The sequence below is a fragment of the Apus apus genome, chromosome 18 (assembly GCF_020740795.1).
Source record: "Apus apus isolate bApuApu2 chromosome 18, bApuApu2.pri.cur, whole genome shotgun sequence".
NCBI lineage: Eukaryota > Metazoa > Chordata > Aves > Apodiformes > Apodidae > Apus > Apus apus.
This window is the reverse complement of record NC_067299.1, coordinates 1652049-1669762: the sequence shown is the minus strand read 5'-3', so window position 1 is coordinate 1669762 and position 17714 is coordinate 1652049. Positions and strand designations below refer to the sequence as shown.

Sequence of the window (17714 nt, the reverse complement as noted above, 5' to 3'; positions counted from 1 at the left end):
CTCAGTGTCAGAATGGCTCCTCTGCCACTGCACTCTCTCAGCAGCTTCCAGGAAAACTGATCTTCACAAGGATGGCTCTAATCAGACCGTCACAGCCCACATTCTCATAATTATTTGGAATATGTCCTCCCTGCCACGGGGTTTTCAGTCCAAGCTGGTGTGTGGTGCAGCACGGAGCAGAGGATGTTGGCATGAGGGGCAGGTCAGCTGGAGGTGTGTGGGCAGAGATAAACACATCCACTGCTGGGACCCTAAGCGAGCCAGTCCTGTCCACAGGCAAGCTGCTTTAATGGTTAATTAGCTTCACTGGAACATTGGAGCCCCCAGACTGGGTTTTCCAGCATTAATTTACAGCCACCAGATTTGATGTCTGCCTGCTAACAGAAAATAACTAACATTTTAATTAATTTATTCAATGCCTTACTATCACACTCATCATTCAGGAGGAACATATGGTCCTCATTGTGACTGCTTTTTTCTAAACAGTGTCTTCTTTACTTCCTTTCTTCCTTCTGTGTTAATGTTCTACTTCCATTTTGCAAAATGGATTTCTTTTTACCTCTTTTCACCTCTGTTGAAGTTACTGGCAGTGAAATAGTTAATGTTGACATTTTAAGTTGGTGGTTGGCTTGGACATAAGCAGTAAAGCAAATGAGCAAATCCTGGCACAGAGCAGCACATACTGCTCAGCTGTGGTTTATGACTGGTGTTTACATTTGCATTGAGCTCAGGCTTGCGAGTGTACAACACAGTGATTCAAGCTCATATTTTCTGGAGAATAGATAACCTGGTCACATTTAATTGTTGCTGAAAAGTTGTATGTAGGTATTTTTTTTAAACTGACGAAAAATGTCAGGTAGTTAATTTTGTTCTCACAGAGAGAAGTTGCAATTGGATAAGAAAAAAGTGTGAAGGAAACTGAAAGCTACTTAGCCTTAAATGCATATCCCAGAGGAGGCAGCTGAAGTGCAGTTTTCTGTGTTTTAAGTAGGGTAGATTGCAGCTCCTTGGGCTGGATGTGTGCAGCTGGGATCAGTCTGTCCCAAGCTGGAAGGAGTGGCTGATGAAAGAGCTGCTGAAACTGTTTAGTGACGTTTGCTGTGAAAGTCTTTAGGATTATATAAACTGGGATTAACTGTGCGAGAGTGGAAGCTTCTCAGTTGATTTTGAGGCAGCTGTGTTTTAAAACTGTTTTCATAAACTTACCCACTTGAAAACTATTTTTTTCTATTGGTTTTGCCCTGGTGCCCATCACCTTGCCCAAAAGCTTCTCAAGGATTGCACTGTTCTGAGAGAAGCATTCTGATTTCTAGGCAGAGTTTATTTGTAGGTGATTTTTCTCTATTTCATTTGCCTGTGTTGTCCTTTGTCTTGCCACCTGTCTTCTCCAGAGCTTATCCCTTCACCTTGGCACAGAGGGTAGAAGAAACCAACAAAGCACTTTACTGAAGGTGTGGAGGAGTTGGCTTGGAAAGCTTTGCATGTTTTAAGAAGCTTACTTATGACAGTATCCACAGAACTTCTCCCAAAGCTTAGAAATAAGGCCTTCCAGCCATAATTGGAAAATGAAAAAATAAAAAGGGGAAGTAAAATGAGGTTTCTTTGTGGTGTTTGAGCCATTAGAGTGGATCTGGATTTGAGATTTCCTAGTAGCTGCTTGTAGGAACTAATTTTTCTTGCTAAAAGCTGCTGGTTTCATGCAGTCACTTATGCCCAGACACTGGGCTTTTGGGAAGGAAGCCAATTTTAACTTGCAGAAATAGGCAAAACTACATTTGTAAATGATTGGTAAGTCTAAACAACTTCAGACTGAGGGAACTGGGACCCATTTGGGTCCAAATTTATACTTCAGTGGGTCTTGCCTTTATTACTACTAATCAAAACTTAAGCTAAACTTTCATCTGACCAAGGTTGTGTTTATTTTTTGTTTCCCTGCACGCCATCAGTCCCTGTGCTCTGACCACTATTATATCTTGAGAAGGAGCAGAAAGGAACTACCTGACAACGTGAGTCAGCAAAAATAATCTACATCATTGTGCAGGGTTTTGGGATGCCTGGGGATTGCTATCAGTGCTTGAGCCCGTTTAGGAACAGTGGTGTTTGTGCCAGGGGTGGCAACATCCCAGAATATAACATTCTCTGAAATGCATGAGTGCTTTAGGGAAATGATTTAGGAGATGGGGTGCTTGCTATGAGGAGTCTGCAAAGTAAGAAGGATTTAAGGAAATGCAGACAGATGTGAGGCAAACTGCTCAATACACTGTATCTCCTGTCTGATTTCTGTGATGTTCTCATCTTCTGTGCCTTCTACATGGTCTGGCTCTCGGGTCTAACTGCCTTTAGCAGAAATTTTCCCTGCAATAGTGACTGAGTCACCTGGTGCATGTTTCCTCTCCCTGTTTTTGGTACATGAGGTTGAGTGAAGTAAGAAGTCAGCAGACCCGTGTTTTCCAAAGATGGTTGTGACTGAACCACATCACATTGAAATTGTCACCTTAAAAGAGGGAACAGAAGTTGCTTGATGCACGGGGTAGATGTTAGTGTCACAGTAAATTCAGTGGCATGGGAAGCAGAAAAGCCCATTTCTCATTAGTTCTGAATTTTCCCATTGGGTGTCTTGCTAAAGCTTTTAAATTGGTCAGCAGTGAGAAGCTGTTTGCTCATGAGATTAATCATCATTAGTCATAAAAGATTCTTTACCTCGAAACGCCTTCCTGGTAGGAAATGAGAGACAAAAGCAGAGAGAACACGTTGCAGTATCACTCCTGCTGAAGGATACTTGGGAAAGGAAATTGTAATTCTACTCTTTATGAAATGCATGTTTGATGGATTGATTCCTTTAAAGTGATTGGAAATTCAGCAATAACTTTTCCCTAATGCTGGCTTGCCTGCCATCAAAGCAATCAGCATAAACCAGCTGATAAATCGTTAGTAGAGATGGAGCAGTGTGCTCAGCAGTAACAGCAGGGGGGTTACTCCCATATCCTCTCCTGTTTATAGATTGTCTGTAATTGTGAGGATGGTTCCTGTGGCCTCAGTGAGCTGTGTGCAAACCCACAGAGATCCCAACCTTCCTCTGCTTGTGGTTGCAGGGAGCGGGGACTAACGGCATCCGGCTGACCATGGAGAGTGCCCTGACAGCCCGTGACCGGGTGGGGGTGCAGGACTTTGTCCTGCTGGAGAACTTCACCAGCGAAGCCGCCTTCATTGAAAACCTGCGGAAGCGCTTCAAGGAGAACCTGATCTATGTGAGTAGCAGGGTGACAGGCACCAGTGTCCATCAGTCACCTGAACCTGGGTGTTTGCTGCAGGAGACACACCGTAGCTTTGCTCTGCAGTTGGGTTTGGAGAGGGTGGCATCAACATTTAATAGACCACGGTGGCTTGTGTCAGAACTAGTGTGGGATACTGTCATGTCAGTAGCTGTAGGGACACATTGCAGTGCTCCAGTTGAGGTCTCCTGGCATTTTCAGGTCTTGCCAGCACTGAAAATCCAACTCACACCACAGTCTTCCATTTAATTAATTCACTCTGTATTGGACTTTCAGCAACCCCAGGCTTGAACTTGATACTAAATGGTTTATCAGAAATAATCCAGTGTCATTGTTTGTTAGAAGCTCTAAGACTGTTTGCAAGTGCTGTTTATCCAGCAAGGATAACATGTCTAGTGTAACTCCTGCAATGTCATTCTCACTGTGTGGAGAGGTCACTTCTCCAGCACCCTTGGCCTCTTTGGAGCCCTCAGCAGCATCCTCAGTGCACAGGGCAGGCAGCCCTTGTCAACAATGTAGAGCCTTCACAGCAGTCTGGGCTCTCAGAGCACCGGCTGCCAGACCTTCTGTAACCTCTCTGCTCTGTGTTCTCTTTTTCAGACATACATTGGCTCAGTTCTGGTGTCTGTTAATCCATACAAGGAACTGGAAATCTACAGCAAACAGAACATGGAGCGGTATCGTGGTGTCAGCTTCTATGAAGTTTCTCCTCACCTGTGAGTGGCCTGTGGGTAAACAGTGCAGTTGGTGCTGTTCCCAGGCAGACGTGTGCAGCAGTGACATGTGAAAACAAGCAAATAGGACTTCTCCTTGTCCCAGATGCAGCACTAAAAATCCCAGGGATATAAAGGATCCTTCAGAGGGTGTGGTGTACAGCTCTTTCTATTCCTGTTCCTCCCTCCAAAGAGGATGAGTTGCCTTTGCAAGAGCAGTATTTGGAAAGGGAGTTGGTTCCTTCCTGGCTGGAGGAACAGCTCTGCTTACCCAGCCCTGGCAGGACAGGAGTTCATTGTTCCAGGGTTACTTGGGGTCTGTGTGTCCAGGCTGTGAGCTTCCCCTGCTGCTGCCTGGCTCATTGAGCAGGGGCTAACTAGGGGAAAGAGTGTGTCTGTAGCCTGGTGGTTGCTTTCCTACCTCTGCTCTTACTGCCTGACCAATATTTATCTGGTATTTCCCTTGTTGCTAAGATACAGTCAGGCTGTTGCAACAAGGAATGTATTTATTTACATGGTCTGGCCTGGTGAGCATTCCCAATTTCCCATTTAAAAAAAAAAAAAAAAAAAGTTTGAGGCTTAAAGTTATTTTTGAAAGCATTTGAATTTTTTTGTCAGACTGAAAGAGGAAGATGACTGAGAGCTGAGCGTATTTGGCTCCAAAACGTGTTAACGTTTTCTTTCAGGACCAAGAGCCAAATTCTGAGCACCTCTTGGAGATTTTTTTTGTTGTGGGTTTTTTTTTGGTTTTTTTTTGTAATGATTTTTTTTAAGATGTCTTGGAAGACTAAATAGTATTATTTTTGAGCAAAGTATTTGGATTGTTTCTTATTACTGGCACGTAGCCCAAGAGCGTCAGCAAAACAGAATGCGCTGCAAGCACAGGGGGAGAGAAGCACCATTACTTGGGAAGGTCTGAACACTTGAAGTTGTCTTTGTTATGATGAACATGTCATTTTAATGGTTTTTCAGGCTTTTTGTGTGGTCTTATGTGGGGAATGGTTAAACCTGAAAAACCCATGCTAAGACCTCTCCTTAATCTAGACATGTCAACACATGGTGTCTGCATGCAGATGCCCCAGCTGAGGGATCTGCCCCAAGAAGGTGACTGGCAGCAGCTTAAATCAGCATCAGGCAGTTCCTGGTGAGGCAGCTGAGAGGTGCAGAGGTCACATCTCCAGCCACAGGTTGTCCAGCCTTGGCTCCACTGTCAGCTCTTGCACATTGTTGGTGGTGCTTTGGTTCCCTTCAGCCCTGCCATCCAGGCAGAGACCTGGCTGAGGTGCAGCCACTTCTGCCTCTGATCCTGGCACTCTGAAGGGCTTCTTTGTCCTTAGATGAGAATCTTGTGACTCTGGAAAACTGTTGGGACTGTGGCTGCCTTTTTATTTGTGTGCAGTAGGTGCAGGACTGAGCATGATGTCGATGCTCAGGTGTAACATGAAGTGCTAAGCAGATATGCTTAAATTCCTGTATGTCCTACACAAAATGACTTAAAACACAAAGTAGCTAATTATTTCTGAGGCTGTTCTCTTTGTTGTTTTTACTAGTCCCATAAGAAACTGTAAAATCTGCAGCTTGTAAGTAAACCCTTGGGAGCTGTGATACCAAGTACCAGTGCTGCTCCAACTGGGAAAACAGTATTTCTTGTTAAATGTTTTTATAGTTCCATTAAAAACCATTACATTATTTAGATTATTTGTGGATTTAAAAATATTCTGAGGAGCACTGAAATGCTTTGTAGAGCAGCACTCTGCTTCTCCTTTTACAGTATTTCAGATGCCTTTTTTCCTCTTACTCTAAACTGATTCTAGAAAGCCAAAATACCTCAATATTGCTATTCCAGTGTCAAAACAGTTTCAGGGTAGGCCTGAGCTCTGGGTTGTCTGAGGTGTGTCACAAACAGCCATTCAAAGAAGAAATGTTATCCCTGTGGGCTTGAAACACAGCAGACTTCCCAGGGTGATCTGTCACATCCTGTCCCATTTATAGCCTGGCAGGGGGGTGCAGAGATGGTGGCATCTTTAAGTGAAGTGATTCTGCATGTGGTGAGCATCACTGCTGCCTTTCTGCTTGCACTTACACGTCTATAAAAGCACCCACCAAAGACATGCAGTCTAGAGGCAGTTCTTAACATTTAAATTAAATTTACATTTATTCAACTGTTTTCAAAATACTCCAGAGACAGAATTGCGATGGGAAGAGAAGGACCTGATGACTCCAGTGGGGTAGGGGTGCAGTTGTGTTGCTAGGGAGCTCATTGGTGTTGCCTTAGCACCAAGTATTAATAGACTTGAGAAGGCCACGGTTATTATTTTGGTGTGATTATTTCTAATTAATTTCACAGTGTGAGAGTTAAAAAAAAAAAAGATGTATATAGAGATGTCAGCCACTTCCTGTGGCATCACCAGCCCATGGTCACATGTCTTTGAGGTGTCCCTGCTAGGAGCTCTCACTGTGGGATAGCTGAGGCACCTCTGCCCTTCACACACCAATGCCTGGTTGTCCTTGTCCCCCAGCTATGCTATCGCAGACAATTCCTACCGCTCCCTGCGCACGGAGAGGAAGGATCAGTGCATCCTGATCTCCGGGGAGAGCGGCGCTGGCAAGACAGAGGCCACCAAGAAGATCCTGCAGTACTACGCTGTGACCTGCCCCGCCAGCCACCAGGTGGAGACCGTGAAGGATCGCCTGCTGCAGTCCAACCCTGTCCTGGAGGTAACTGCAGAGCCTGCAGCAGGGAGCCCTGCCATGGAGTCGCAGCAGCGCTCACAGCTGGACCCCGCTGGGCTGAGCTGGGTGTGCGGAGCTGATGGTGTGTCCTGGGAACACTGCTTCACAGCACGTGGGCAGAGCCTTTGTGCTGCACTCGGGAATCCCGGCCTGCTTCCAAGCCAGAGGAATGGCCCTTTGCTGCAGAGCTCACTTGGCCCTTTCCAGTCCACGAGGGGCAATCCTGGAGCGGCCGGGCTGCCGGGAGGGAGACGTTTGGTGTGGGAAGGGTTCTGGTGCACGGCACAAGTTTGCCAGGCCAAAGCAGACACGTCCACAGCCTTGCTCTCTGATAGATGCCTCTGGATGCATTTTCTAGTACTGTGGTGTCCTCTAGTGTCCAGTCCTGAGCTGCCTTTGCAGGGAAAGGTGCCCCCCCCGGAGAGGGGACAGCCTGGCAGGCTGTTGGGACAGTGCCTGCTGAGCTGCAGGTGACTGCAAGCAGATAGCTGTGATGAGAGAGGAAGCTTTGAAAAGACTGTCAGACATGGCATGTGTTGTCAGCAGAGAGCTGGCATTCAAATGAACTTCCTGGGGGCTGGAATTGTTTCCAAGGCATGTTCCCTCAGCAGTGCCTGCTCTGTAAAGATCAGCATCAGAATTTGGGCAGGAAACCTCCTTGGTTTCCCTTGCAAAAAGGACAAACCTGGGCTATAATGGCTGTAAATGCACAACTGGCAGCCTTGCCAGTGTTTATAAATAAACTTATTTGATGCTTACTTGTTTTTCTGTCCTAATTTTCATTTCAGGCCTTTGGAAATGCAAAAACTCTTCGGAATGACAACTCCAGTCGATTTGGGAAATACATGGATGTGCAGTTTGATTACAGGGTAACTTAAAGACTCTTTTATACTCCAGAACTGGTCCCAGTCATAGCAGGTCTCTGTTGCCTGTGCTTTCTTGTGCTGTTGTGTGTGTAGCAATTGTTTTGCATTCCCTTGATGATGGCATAAGCAGAGTCTGTGGGAGCGAAGTTTGGTTCCAGAGGATTTTATAGAACACACTTCCCTTTCTTTCTTCCCTCATCTCTCTATAAAAGGAGGCAGATCAAATCCTTGTAATTCTAGGGTATATGTGCACCATGCAAGTGGATACTCCCAAACTAAACCCACATAAACCAGCTGTGATCTGAAGATAATCTCTGTCCTGTGTAACTTTGATAATGTTTGTTTTGATTCTGATCCAGAATGCCCCACACTGGGAAGATTAACATAGTCTAGAACTGAGTAGCTGGGAATACTGCAGTGGTTTAAATGTCTCAGTATGTAATTCCTCCACAGTCAGAGTTTTGTTGCTTTTTCTTTGTGTTGAATTCCTTCTGAGAAGGAGCTGTACAGATCCCCTTCAGGATGTGCTGTAGCCATGATCTGTATAATGGCATGTTGTTAGCACTTTGTAGCTCATTTTGCATATGCTTCAAAACTGAAATTGCCACTCTGTTCTAGCTGAAACAGATATTGACACAAAACAATGATGATTTTTGTCTTTCTGTCTGACAAGGCTGTCATCTTGTATCCTGTTTGTCTTTGAACAGACCACCAAGAAGTAGAAATATTTTCCTCTATGTTGCTGAACTATTTCACTGTATCTGGTTTGATTTTAGGGGGCTCCTGTTGGGGGCCACATCTTGAACTACCTCCTGGAGAAATCCCGAGTTGTGCACCAGAATCATGGAGAGAGGAACTTCCACATTTTCTACCAACTGCTAGAAGGAGGGGAGGAGGACTTACTGCGGAGACTGGGCCTCGAGAAGAGCCCACAACAGTATCACTATTTAGTAAAGGTGTGCATTAATTAGTGAGTTTTAAAATATTGTTATTTTATGAGACCAATATATTCTCCATTGACTTCATAGTTTCCTCCCCTCATTTAAAAAATAACAGTGATGACTGCTATGAAAAGAAACATGGCAGAAGTGCATCAAGCATGAGTTAATTTCTCTTTGACAATTAATTATGTCAGCTGTGTCTTTTTAGGGTCATTGTGCAAGAGTCAGTTCCATAAATGATAAAAATGATTGGAAGATCGTGCGACGAGCCCTGTCCATCATAAGCTTCAATGACAGCGAGGTGGAGGTAAGACATGTTTAGCAGCACAGCTGATTTTCCTACTTTTAAGGAATTTTTCTGCTTTGATTTGTTCTTTCTGACCAAGGGCAGCCTTCAGAATGAATGTATTCTCTGCAAAATTCCTGGAAAAAAACCCAAAACATTCTCATAAAATGTTAATTGACACAAGAATCTCACTGTGTTTGTTTCATTATCTTGGTTTCTGCCTGTTGCTTCCATCCTAGGATCTGCTGAGCATTGTGGCCAGTGTCCTGCACCTGGGCAATGTGCAGTTTGCTGCTGATGAGCAAGGGAATGCCCAGGTCACTACAGAGAATCAGATTAAATACCTGGCTAGGGTGAGTATCACCACTTAGAGATGCATTACATCAAAGGTAAATCAGAGTGTTTCCTTATGTTGAACTTGGTACCATTGTGCCATTTTAGAATATGATTCAGAAGCTTTAATAAATTAATTTGACCTAGATAAAAATGCAAATATTAACATCAGAACCCTTTCATTGACAACTATTTACCTCTTGATCCACCACTGACTTGAGGTTTTCACCTTCAGGCAGTGGGACAGGAATAGACCTACTCTGGAGAAGAGTTTTAAAGAAAGATCTTCAAAGAAAGATCTGGCTTTACTTAGTTCCTTGTGCCAGAACAAGCAAGCCAACTTATTTGTTAGGTCTTATCACTGCCAGAAGGGAGGTGGTGTGTGGGAGGAGAGGGCTGACGTGTCAGTGGGAATGGGAAAATAAAGGGCTGTTTCACTTGACACTTTTGAGGACCAGCTTTTCTGATCTCTTAATATTGTTACTAGTAAATTTAATTTACTGCTTTGTAACTTAATTGAATATGCTACTGCTTTGCAGCTTCTAGCAGTTGAAGGCTCTGTTCTTCGAGATGCATTGACCCACAAGAAGATCATAGCAAAAGGGGAAGAGGTAAGAACAGGAAGTGGGGCCCTGGGAGGCACATGGGGCTGAATCAAGCTGGTGACAGACACTCTCAGCACAATGACCAGGTTATTGTGTTGCCAGTGCAGGAGCCCACAGCCCAGCACTGACGTGCAGCCTGTACAGCCACAGTACTGTGAGCTGAGCCCAGGCAGGGTGTTGTTGAATGGCTGTTAATGATTAATGAACTGGGGAAATGGAATTCCTCCCTGGAATGGCTGTTGAGTGGCTGTTCTCTCCTGCTGCACACAGCTGATCAGCCCTCTGAACCTGGAGCAGGCAGCCTACGCCAGGGACGCGCTTGCCAAGGCGATATACGGACGCACCTTCTCCTGGCTGGTGAACAAGGTGAACAAGTCTCTTGCTTACAAGGTAAGTGAACCTTTTGTTTGTTGATACCCAACCAAGCGTGAAAGGAAATTCCAAATACTTGCACTGCAAAGCAGAGAAATGGTAACCCCCATGCTGGACAGTGATTTCTAAGTTAAGAAGAGGTTTAGGACTAAACACATAACTAAATGGGTAAGACCCTGTGAAGGGTTGTAGCTGTGACCACACACCAACCTTTTTCTTTTCCTATTGCAGGAAGGAGAGTTTCCAGGCTGGAGAAGTACAACAGTTCTAGGATTGCTTGATATCTATGGGTTTGAGGTTTTCCAGCACAACAGGTTTGTTCCAGGCAGTGTCTGAGTTTTGAGTAAACTCTGCATGACTTCATTCATGGTAGTGTTTTCTCTGTGTTGTGAAATGAGACATTACTCCATTCTCTTAGTAAGAGAGAGATGACATTTAAACTTCAGGAAATCAGTTGAATAACTGCTAATTACAGGGCTTCTAACACTTGGGGCATCCAGCATTTACAGCTGTTAATGTTCCTGGTATTTCAGAGAGATTGTTAAGGAGAGAACAGCTTTAAAATGGAGTGTGTGACTGTGCTAGAGTTTGGGACCTGACTGGCAGGCAGCAATGAACTGAGACTCTCAAATTTGCCCTTCTTAAAAGTTTTTGTGTTCCTCTGTGTTCCACCCTTTATGTCCATTTTTCCCTCCCAGAACTTTCATGAGAGTCACTAAACTTATTAAAGTTATAACTTCAGTAACTAAACATTTCAGTAAATCTGGTCTGTTTCTCTTGATTTACACAGAAATCTATTCATGCTGCTGCCCACTGACTGTAGCTTCTTTTACTTGTGGTACAGTGTTAGTGATTATTTTTCTGTTTTTTTGTTTTGCTGTTTTTTTCAGCTTTGAGCAATTCTGTATTAATTATTGTAATGAGAAGTTGCAGCAGCTCTTCATAGAGCTCACCTTAAAGTCAGAGCAGGAGGAGTACGAGTCAGAAGGGATAGCGGTAAGAACCAGTCACTTCACTGTCCCTTTGCAGCCCCTCCTGCAGGCCAGAGGGCAGATCATTAGAGAAGGAGCTGCTAATCATGGTCGGCAAAGTAAATTAATTTAAGAACTTGCCTTTTTCCTTTCTTTTTAAAATACTTTGGTAACTCTGTGGTACAGCCAGAAGCTGTTAATGCCTTTCCAATCTTTTACTCTGATTTTAAAAAAAAGCTTTTTAAAGGGACTGTAAGGAAAACAAATTTGAAGAGTAAAAAAGCTTTGTTTCAAATTTGACAGAAAGATGATTTAAATAAGGTGCTGTCTGAAATGTTTTTGGTTTTCTTCCAGTCTAGAAATGTTTTCACCGCAGTGTGATTTCTTGTCTTTGTAGTGGGAACCAGTTCAGTATTTCAATAACAAAATCATTTGTGATTTGGTGGAAGAGAAATTCAAAGGCATCATTTCTATTCTGGTGAGTTGACAACACCTTTTTAAATGAATAATTGGGGACAGGGTAGTGGAAAACAAGGAGAAGGAAACAGCTTGAGCTTCTGTTGGGACTGTTGGAGCAGGCGGGAAGAGCAACGATACACAGAACAGTGACACCATTAGTAGTCACATTGTATTGCCAATATTGTATTGCCTCCATCTGCTCCTGGCAAAGCAGCTGCCAATCCAGGCAGTCTGAAAGGAGGAGGGATTTTGGCTCAACAGTTCTTCACCTGTTGAACTAGGAGCTGGTCTACCTGTGGAAAGGGCAAAGGGTCAAAGTGGGGCAGTGTGTCAGTGAGAGCAGTAGTGCTGCCTTGTGTGCTGGCAAGCAGAGAAGAAATGAACACTAGAATGGGTGTGTTTGCAGGATGAAGAGTGTCTGAGACCTGGGGATGCCACAGATACAACATTCTTGGAGAAACTGGAGGAAACTGTGAAGAACCACCCTCATTTTCTCACGTGAGTGTTCACAGAGCTGAGGTCAGTTACACTGGTAGGATCTCAGTGTGTGACAGAGCCTAGAGCTTCGATTATTGCTGGGTAACATTATACCCCCCGCCCACCTGCTGTGTTCATGTAGTCCCATTCTGGGGTCAGATAGGATCAGAATTTGAATTGAACCCCCGTCATGAAAGAAATGTTTGCTTCACATGAAGCTTCTTCCCTTTCTCCCCAGGCACAAGCTGGCTGACCAGAAGACTCGCAAGTCCCTGGGGAGGGAGGAGTTCCGGTTGCTGCACTACGCCGGGGAGGTCACCTACAGTGTTGCAGGCAAGTGTGGGCATCACCTCTGCTGGCTGTCACTCCTGTCCTCTGCCCTTTGAATTAGAACAGCCTCACTCTGTAGTAAAGAAAAATCTGGTCATAGAGTACATCTACACATCATTGGATTAACCAGATGAATTTCCCATCTCCAATTCCTGCCTTCCTGTGGAACGGTGGTGACAGCCTGAGACCTTTCTTTTTCTTCCAGGTTTTCTAGATAAAAACAATGATCTTCTCTTTCGGAACCTGAAGGAGGTGAGTGTGGATAAAGGGTGGTTCCAATACTTAGCAGAATGAGAAGCTGGGTTAAAAAAGGGGTGGCACCTGAGGGAAAAGATTCTCTAGACTCTGGCTGGAGATTGTGTGTCCATAGGGCTGCACTATGAAAAGATAAAATGAGGTGTCCAAAGTTCATTTTATTATTAAAAAGCAAAACAAAACAAAGCCCCAAACAGACAGTTTTGTCCCATGTTTCTTTGATAGTTTTCTGGGGAATACTCTGTACTTTATCTCTGAAAATGTCTCTCTCTGCAGACCATGTGCAACTCTGAGAACCCCATCATAAATCAGTGCTTTGACAGGACTGAGCTGACAGACAAAAAGAGACCTGAAACGGTAAGAGCAGCAGAGCTGGCTGGAGGTGGGACTGTTGCTCTTGCTTCAGACATGTCCTGTCAACCTAGTAATTGAGTGTACGCCTTGTACATGCAAAGCTGGGAGCCTGAGGTTTGTTCTGCAGTCTCAAGTATTAGCTACAACCCTCCCTTCATACCGAGTTTTCTTTCTTCTCTCCTAGGCAGCAACTCAGTTTAAAAACAGCCTCTCCAAGCTCATGGAGATTCTGATGTCCAAAGAACCCTCCTACATTCGTTGCATGAAACCTAACGATGCTAAACAGGCTGGTATGACCCTGGTGACTCTCCCTCTTTTTCTCTGTGACTGCTTATATATAGACCCCTAGATCCCAGGCAGTGGGGCACAGAAAGGAGCTCAAATGAAGTCCTGCCAGGTTTTTTCATTTTGGGTCTGCCAGAGCTTCTTGTAGGGAGGTGGGGGCAGTACCAGCAGCCAGAATGGGCATGGCAACTCTTGGGTGGAGTAGGATCATGTTTAAAATGAAGAATGATTAAACTACCTAACTTCCTTTTAACGACCTTTATTCCCCCTCTTTTCTTACTCCTGTGTGCACAGAACACCCTAAAGGAGAACTTCTTTTGGGAACTAAATATAAATGTATCTTAAAAGAGAGGGGGAAGACAGGAGATGCAAAGTCAGTTGCGTGGGACTTGAACCTTGAGGCTGGGCGAGAGGTTAAAAATGTTTAAATAGAATTAAGAACTGAGCATTCCCCTTCTCCACCTGGAGGGACAGCTACACATTGATCATGTTTCTCTATTTTCATCCTCTCTCAAGATCGATTTGATGAAGTTCTGATCCGCCACCAAGTGAAATACCTGGGGCTGATGGAGAACCTCCGTGTGCGCAGAGCTGGCTTTGCCTACCGAAGGAAATACGAAGTTTTCCTGCAGAGGTAGGACTGCCCTGGGCTGCTCCCTCCCTGCTGCTCTCTCCCTGCTGCTCCTCCCCTGTTCTCAGTCCCACAGGCTGGGGAGCTGTTCTGAACAGCAGAGACAGCCCTTACACCTGACCGAGTTATTTTCTTGAGGGAGTGAGAAGCAAGGCATCTCCCCCTCCCCATCACCCTGTGGGGACTGCACATCTCTACCTAAGATTTCTTCTGCTGTCACTTTCCAGGTACAAATCACTGTGTCCAGACACGTGGCCCACGTGGGATGGCCGGCCCCACGATGGGGTGGCTGTGCTGGTGAAGCATCTTGGCTACAAACAGGAAGAATACAAAATGGGACGGTGAGTTCCTCTGTTTTCTTAATTTGAGATGATGAATCATTGGCCGCCCATGTCATTGCTTTTTAAAGAAGGCTTCTCTATCTAATGGGTGAGGAAAAGATTAGAGATCCCAAAGGGGATGCCATGGGCAGGAAGCAAACTCCTGCAGCACGTTAAACATCATTCTGCATTTCTATTTCTAGAACAAAGATTTTTATCCGCTTTCCCAAGACCTTGTTTGCGACGGAAGATGCTCTGGAAGTGAGGAAGCAGAGTCTGGGTGAGTCACACGCTGCGGGAGCTCCGTGGACAGTCTGCTCTCTGTTTTCTCTCTTATTTTTCTCCTGTTTGTTTGGGGAGGGATTTTTAAAAAGTTGAACCTTTCTGTACCAACATCTGCTTAGTCACCATTTCAAACTGTTGGTTTTCTTGCCATTTCAGCAACAAAAATGCAGGCCACGTGGAGAGGTTTCTACCGTCGAAAGAAATTCCTGCACATGAAACACTCAGGTATGACAGGAAACTGCCGCATGGTTTGAAGTGGCCATTGTGGCACATCATTGAGTTTGGTGTGCAGGAAGGAACATTCCCAAAGCCTTGCTGGAAGTAGAATGGCAGATGTTGGTGTGGTTCCCAGTGAGACTTTGAGCAAGAGAAGCAGACTTAGCTCATGTTCACACAGCACTTCCCATCTGCCCATGCTTTTTATTGACATTCACCCCTTATATTCCTTCCCATCCTGTTGATTTCCAGAGGGCCTCCCTTGAGCCCTCTTTGTTGCCCGTTTTATGTGGAGTCAATATTTGGTTGGAAGGAGCTCACCTGATGCAAAATCTGTGTGTTGTTTTTAGCCATTGCAATCCAGTCCTGGTGGCGGGGAACCCTGGGGCGCCGGAAAGCTGCCAAGAGGAAGTGGGCAGTGGAGACTGTCAGGAGGTGGGTGAGGAGGGACCCAGGGCACCACCTGGTACTTGGTTCTTAAAACAAGGTGATAAAAATCAACTTTATCATCACTACAGCATCTGAGGGCTTTTAAATAAATTGCATCTCTTCAATAAGGCCCAGAAAATGGTTGGAAGAGACTTCTAAATATCACTCATTTTGATCACTTTATCTGATAAAGTTTTCTTCTTCCTCAGGTTCATTAAAGGGTTTATTTACCGGAACCACCCTCGCTGCCCAGAGAACGAGTATTTCCTGGATCACATCCGCTTCTCCTTCCTGATGAATCTCAAACGGAATTTACCAAAAAATGTTCTGGACAAATCCTGGCCCACGCCCCCCCCGTCGCTCTGCGAGGTGGGCACAGCTGAGGGCAGTGGGGAGGACCACGGGCCACCCAAGGCCTGAGGGCACCAGCCAGGTTCTGGCTTGCTCAAGTTCTACGTTGGGTTAGCGACTCCACTAGTAGAATGAATTTAGACACCACCACGTGGGTGTAATTAGCATCTCTAAAATCATTAGAGCTGCAGTGTTGAACCTTCCTGAGAGCATGGAGCTGCTGCAACACTTATTCTACTGGTTTTTTTCATCCATTTCTGAAATCTTCTTCCCTTTTTCTCTGAACAAATGAAGTTCCCTCTGGACAGTTAAATGGGCTGCAACACCTCTGTGATTGCCTGTGAAGAACATCTAAAAGTTCCTCTATTGCCGTTATTATTCTGCATCTGGCAGAACTGGGTTTGAATCTGATCAAAGCAAAATATTGCAGAAAGTCCCAGTTACCTTATACAAGGCCTGAGTTTGTTGGGATTGCAGGTACAGCTGGAAGCAAGGGCAGGCATAGCAGTGTGGAGTGCTCTGGTATTCATTCTCCTTTCTAAAGCAGCTGGAGAACGTTGCAGGGCAAACTCTCTTAGGAGGGTGAAAAATAAACTTCCTTGGATGATTTTGTCAGTAAATTTGAGCCATTTTCCATGTACTGTTCAATTTCTTCTCTAGGCCTCCCAGCTCCTGCGCCAGCTTTGCATGCAGAACATGGTCTGGACCTACTGCAAGAGGATCAGCCCCGAGTGGAAGCAGCAGGTAGGAGAGAAACCTTGTTTCACAGACTGCAGAGCAGCAGGGATTTTCAGCATGATCCCTGTGAGGGAGGGGAGGGCCAGGGGCCCTGCTGCAGGGGTGGGGGGAAGTGCTCCTGAGTCACTGCTTTTCTCCAGGGCTGCTTAACAAGTTCCACAAGAACACTCTGATTTTTTTAGATTCGAGACAAAACATTAGAAGACTAGAATGTGCATAAAACCCCCATTCTGTACATATTTCAATGCACACTGTGTAAACAGTGTTGTATATACATCATTCTTTATTATTTTATATATGTGATATTGTTATATGTAAGATAAAATATTACCTATATATAAATTAATATATTAATAATATGTAATGGTATATTATTATATTATCTGTGTAACTTCTATACTGAGAGGGCCCATTATTTTTCTTATGGAAGACAAAAATGCCAGAAGCTGCCTTGTGCTGGCTGTACCATACAGAGAGTAAGAATTTTGCAGACACAAAACTAGTCATTTTCCAAACACAGAAGTCACATGAACAGTTATAGCTGCTATTGTAGCTAAAATGGTACTGAGATTTGATTCATCTTAGTCATGGTAAGGTGGTGTGGGTTTTTTTTTATTAACAACAGGCTCAGTAAAGGGACCTAACAGGAGCTGTGCACATTGCACAGTCAGATGGAACAGTCCTAGGTGCCTTTAAGCTCTTTTCCTGCCCAATGCATCCCACTGCTGGGGGCCAGCAGGTATTTAGCACATGTAATGAAGTGCTGGAGATTAGTTAGTGGCTGAGCCTGTGATTAAGGACACAGGATTAATTCCAGCCATTACTGAGCTGGAGGTGGAAACTCAGCAGAGCACTTTCTTTTCCCCAGCAAACCAGACTCACTAATAAATAGCTATTAATCTTTTATCCACCTGGAAACCATCTCAGGTACTTTATACATGTAACAACACCCAAAACGTGTGTGCCCTAATAAAGCAAAGGGGCTTCTCCTGCTTCCTTGACTGGTTTTGTTCTTACCCTGAGGAAACACACCAGGGAGCTGAGCACAGGAAGTACTTACAGTGAGGGTGACAGGAGCACTGCCCCTGCCAGGGGGGACCAAAGGTTTCTGGTGACTCAACACCCAGCAGGAACTCCAGGGCAGTGTGGCAGCTGCTGGAGTTGTGCTGTTTGTCAGAGGATAAGGCAGGGAATACTGAGTGCATCAGGGAGCTGCCATGAGTCTGGTAAATGGTGCTAATAAGGCTGTAACTTTTCTGTCAGTACTTCAGGCAAGGATGTTAACCAGATGAAAGGCTTTGGGGGGAGGTAATAATCTGAACCATGAAAAAGCTACACGGGGATATGAGGTAGGGCAGGAGAACCAACTGTTCAGCTGGAGGAGGAAGAGGGTGAGAGAAATGCTGCAGTGGGAGAATTCTGAGACTTTTTAAAACATGAGCACTGTCAAAAGCCAGAGGCTGGATGCCATGTCCAGATAATCCAAACCTGA

The 17714-nt window shown here is 44.9% G+C and overlaps 1 protein-coding gene across 7 annotated transcripts in view; it reads left to right on the top strand.

Moving 5' to 3' along the window:
- MYO1C (myosin IC) overlaps window positions 1-17714 on the top strand; it is a 52162-nt gene that overhangs the window by 28577 nt on the left and 5871 nt on the right. For 3 of the 7 annotated variants that reach the window (XM_051635297.1, XM_051635302.1, XM_051635295.1), the window contains 25 exons: window positions 1947-2006; window positions 3093-3248; window positions 3873-3988; window positions 6505-6703; window positions 7507-7587; window positions 8361-8540; window positions 8734-8832; window positions 9051-9164; window positions 9684-9755; window positions 10020-10139; window positions 10353-10435; window positions 11012-11117; window positions 11490-11570; window positions 11958-12049; window positions 12267-12361; window positions 12564-12610; window positions 12890-12970; window positions 13152-13257; window positions 13769-13886; window positions 14111-14224; window positions 14407-14483; window positions 14645-14713; window positions 15055-15139; window positions 15343-15502; window positions 16145-16228. In XM_051635297.1, coding sequence (XP_051491257.1) covers window positions 3123-3248; window positions 3873-3988; window positions 6505-6703; window positions 7507-7587; window positions 8361-8540; window positions 8734-8832; window positions 9051-9164; window positions 9684-9755; window positions 10020-10139; window positions 10353-10435; window positions 11012-11117; window positions 11490-11570; window positions 11958-12049; window positions 12267-12361; window positions 12564-12610; window positions 12890-12970; window positions 13152-13257; window positions 13769-13886; window positions 14111-14224; window positions 14407-14483; window positions 14645-14713; window positions 15055-15139; window positions 15343-15502; window positions 16145-16228 — 2505 coding nt within the window. In that variant the 5' untranslated portion in view covers window positions 1947-2006; window positions 3093-3122. The remainder of the gene's footprint in view (window positions 1-1946; window positions 2007-3092; window positions 3249-3872; window positions 3989-6504; window positions 6704-7506; window positions 7588-8360; window positions 8541-8733; window positions 8833-9050; window positions 9165-9683; window positions 9756-10019; window positions 10140-10352; window positions 10436-11011; window positions 11118-11489; window positions 11571-11957; window positions 12050-12266; window positions 12362-12563; window positions 12611-12889; window positions 12971-13151; window positions 13258-13768; window positions 13887-14110; window positions 14225-14406; window positions 14484-14644; window positions 14714-15054; window positions 15140-15342; window positions 15503-16144; window positions 16229-17714) is intronic. The other 4 variants (XM_051635298.1, XM_051635299.1, XM_051635296.1 and 1 more) reach the window with 2 other exon arrangements.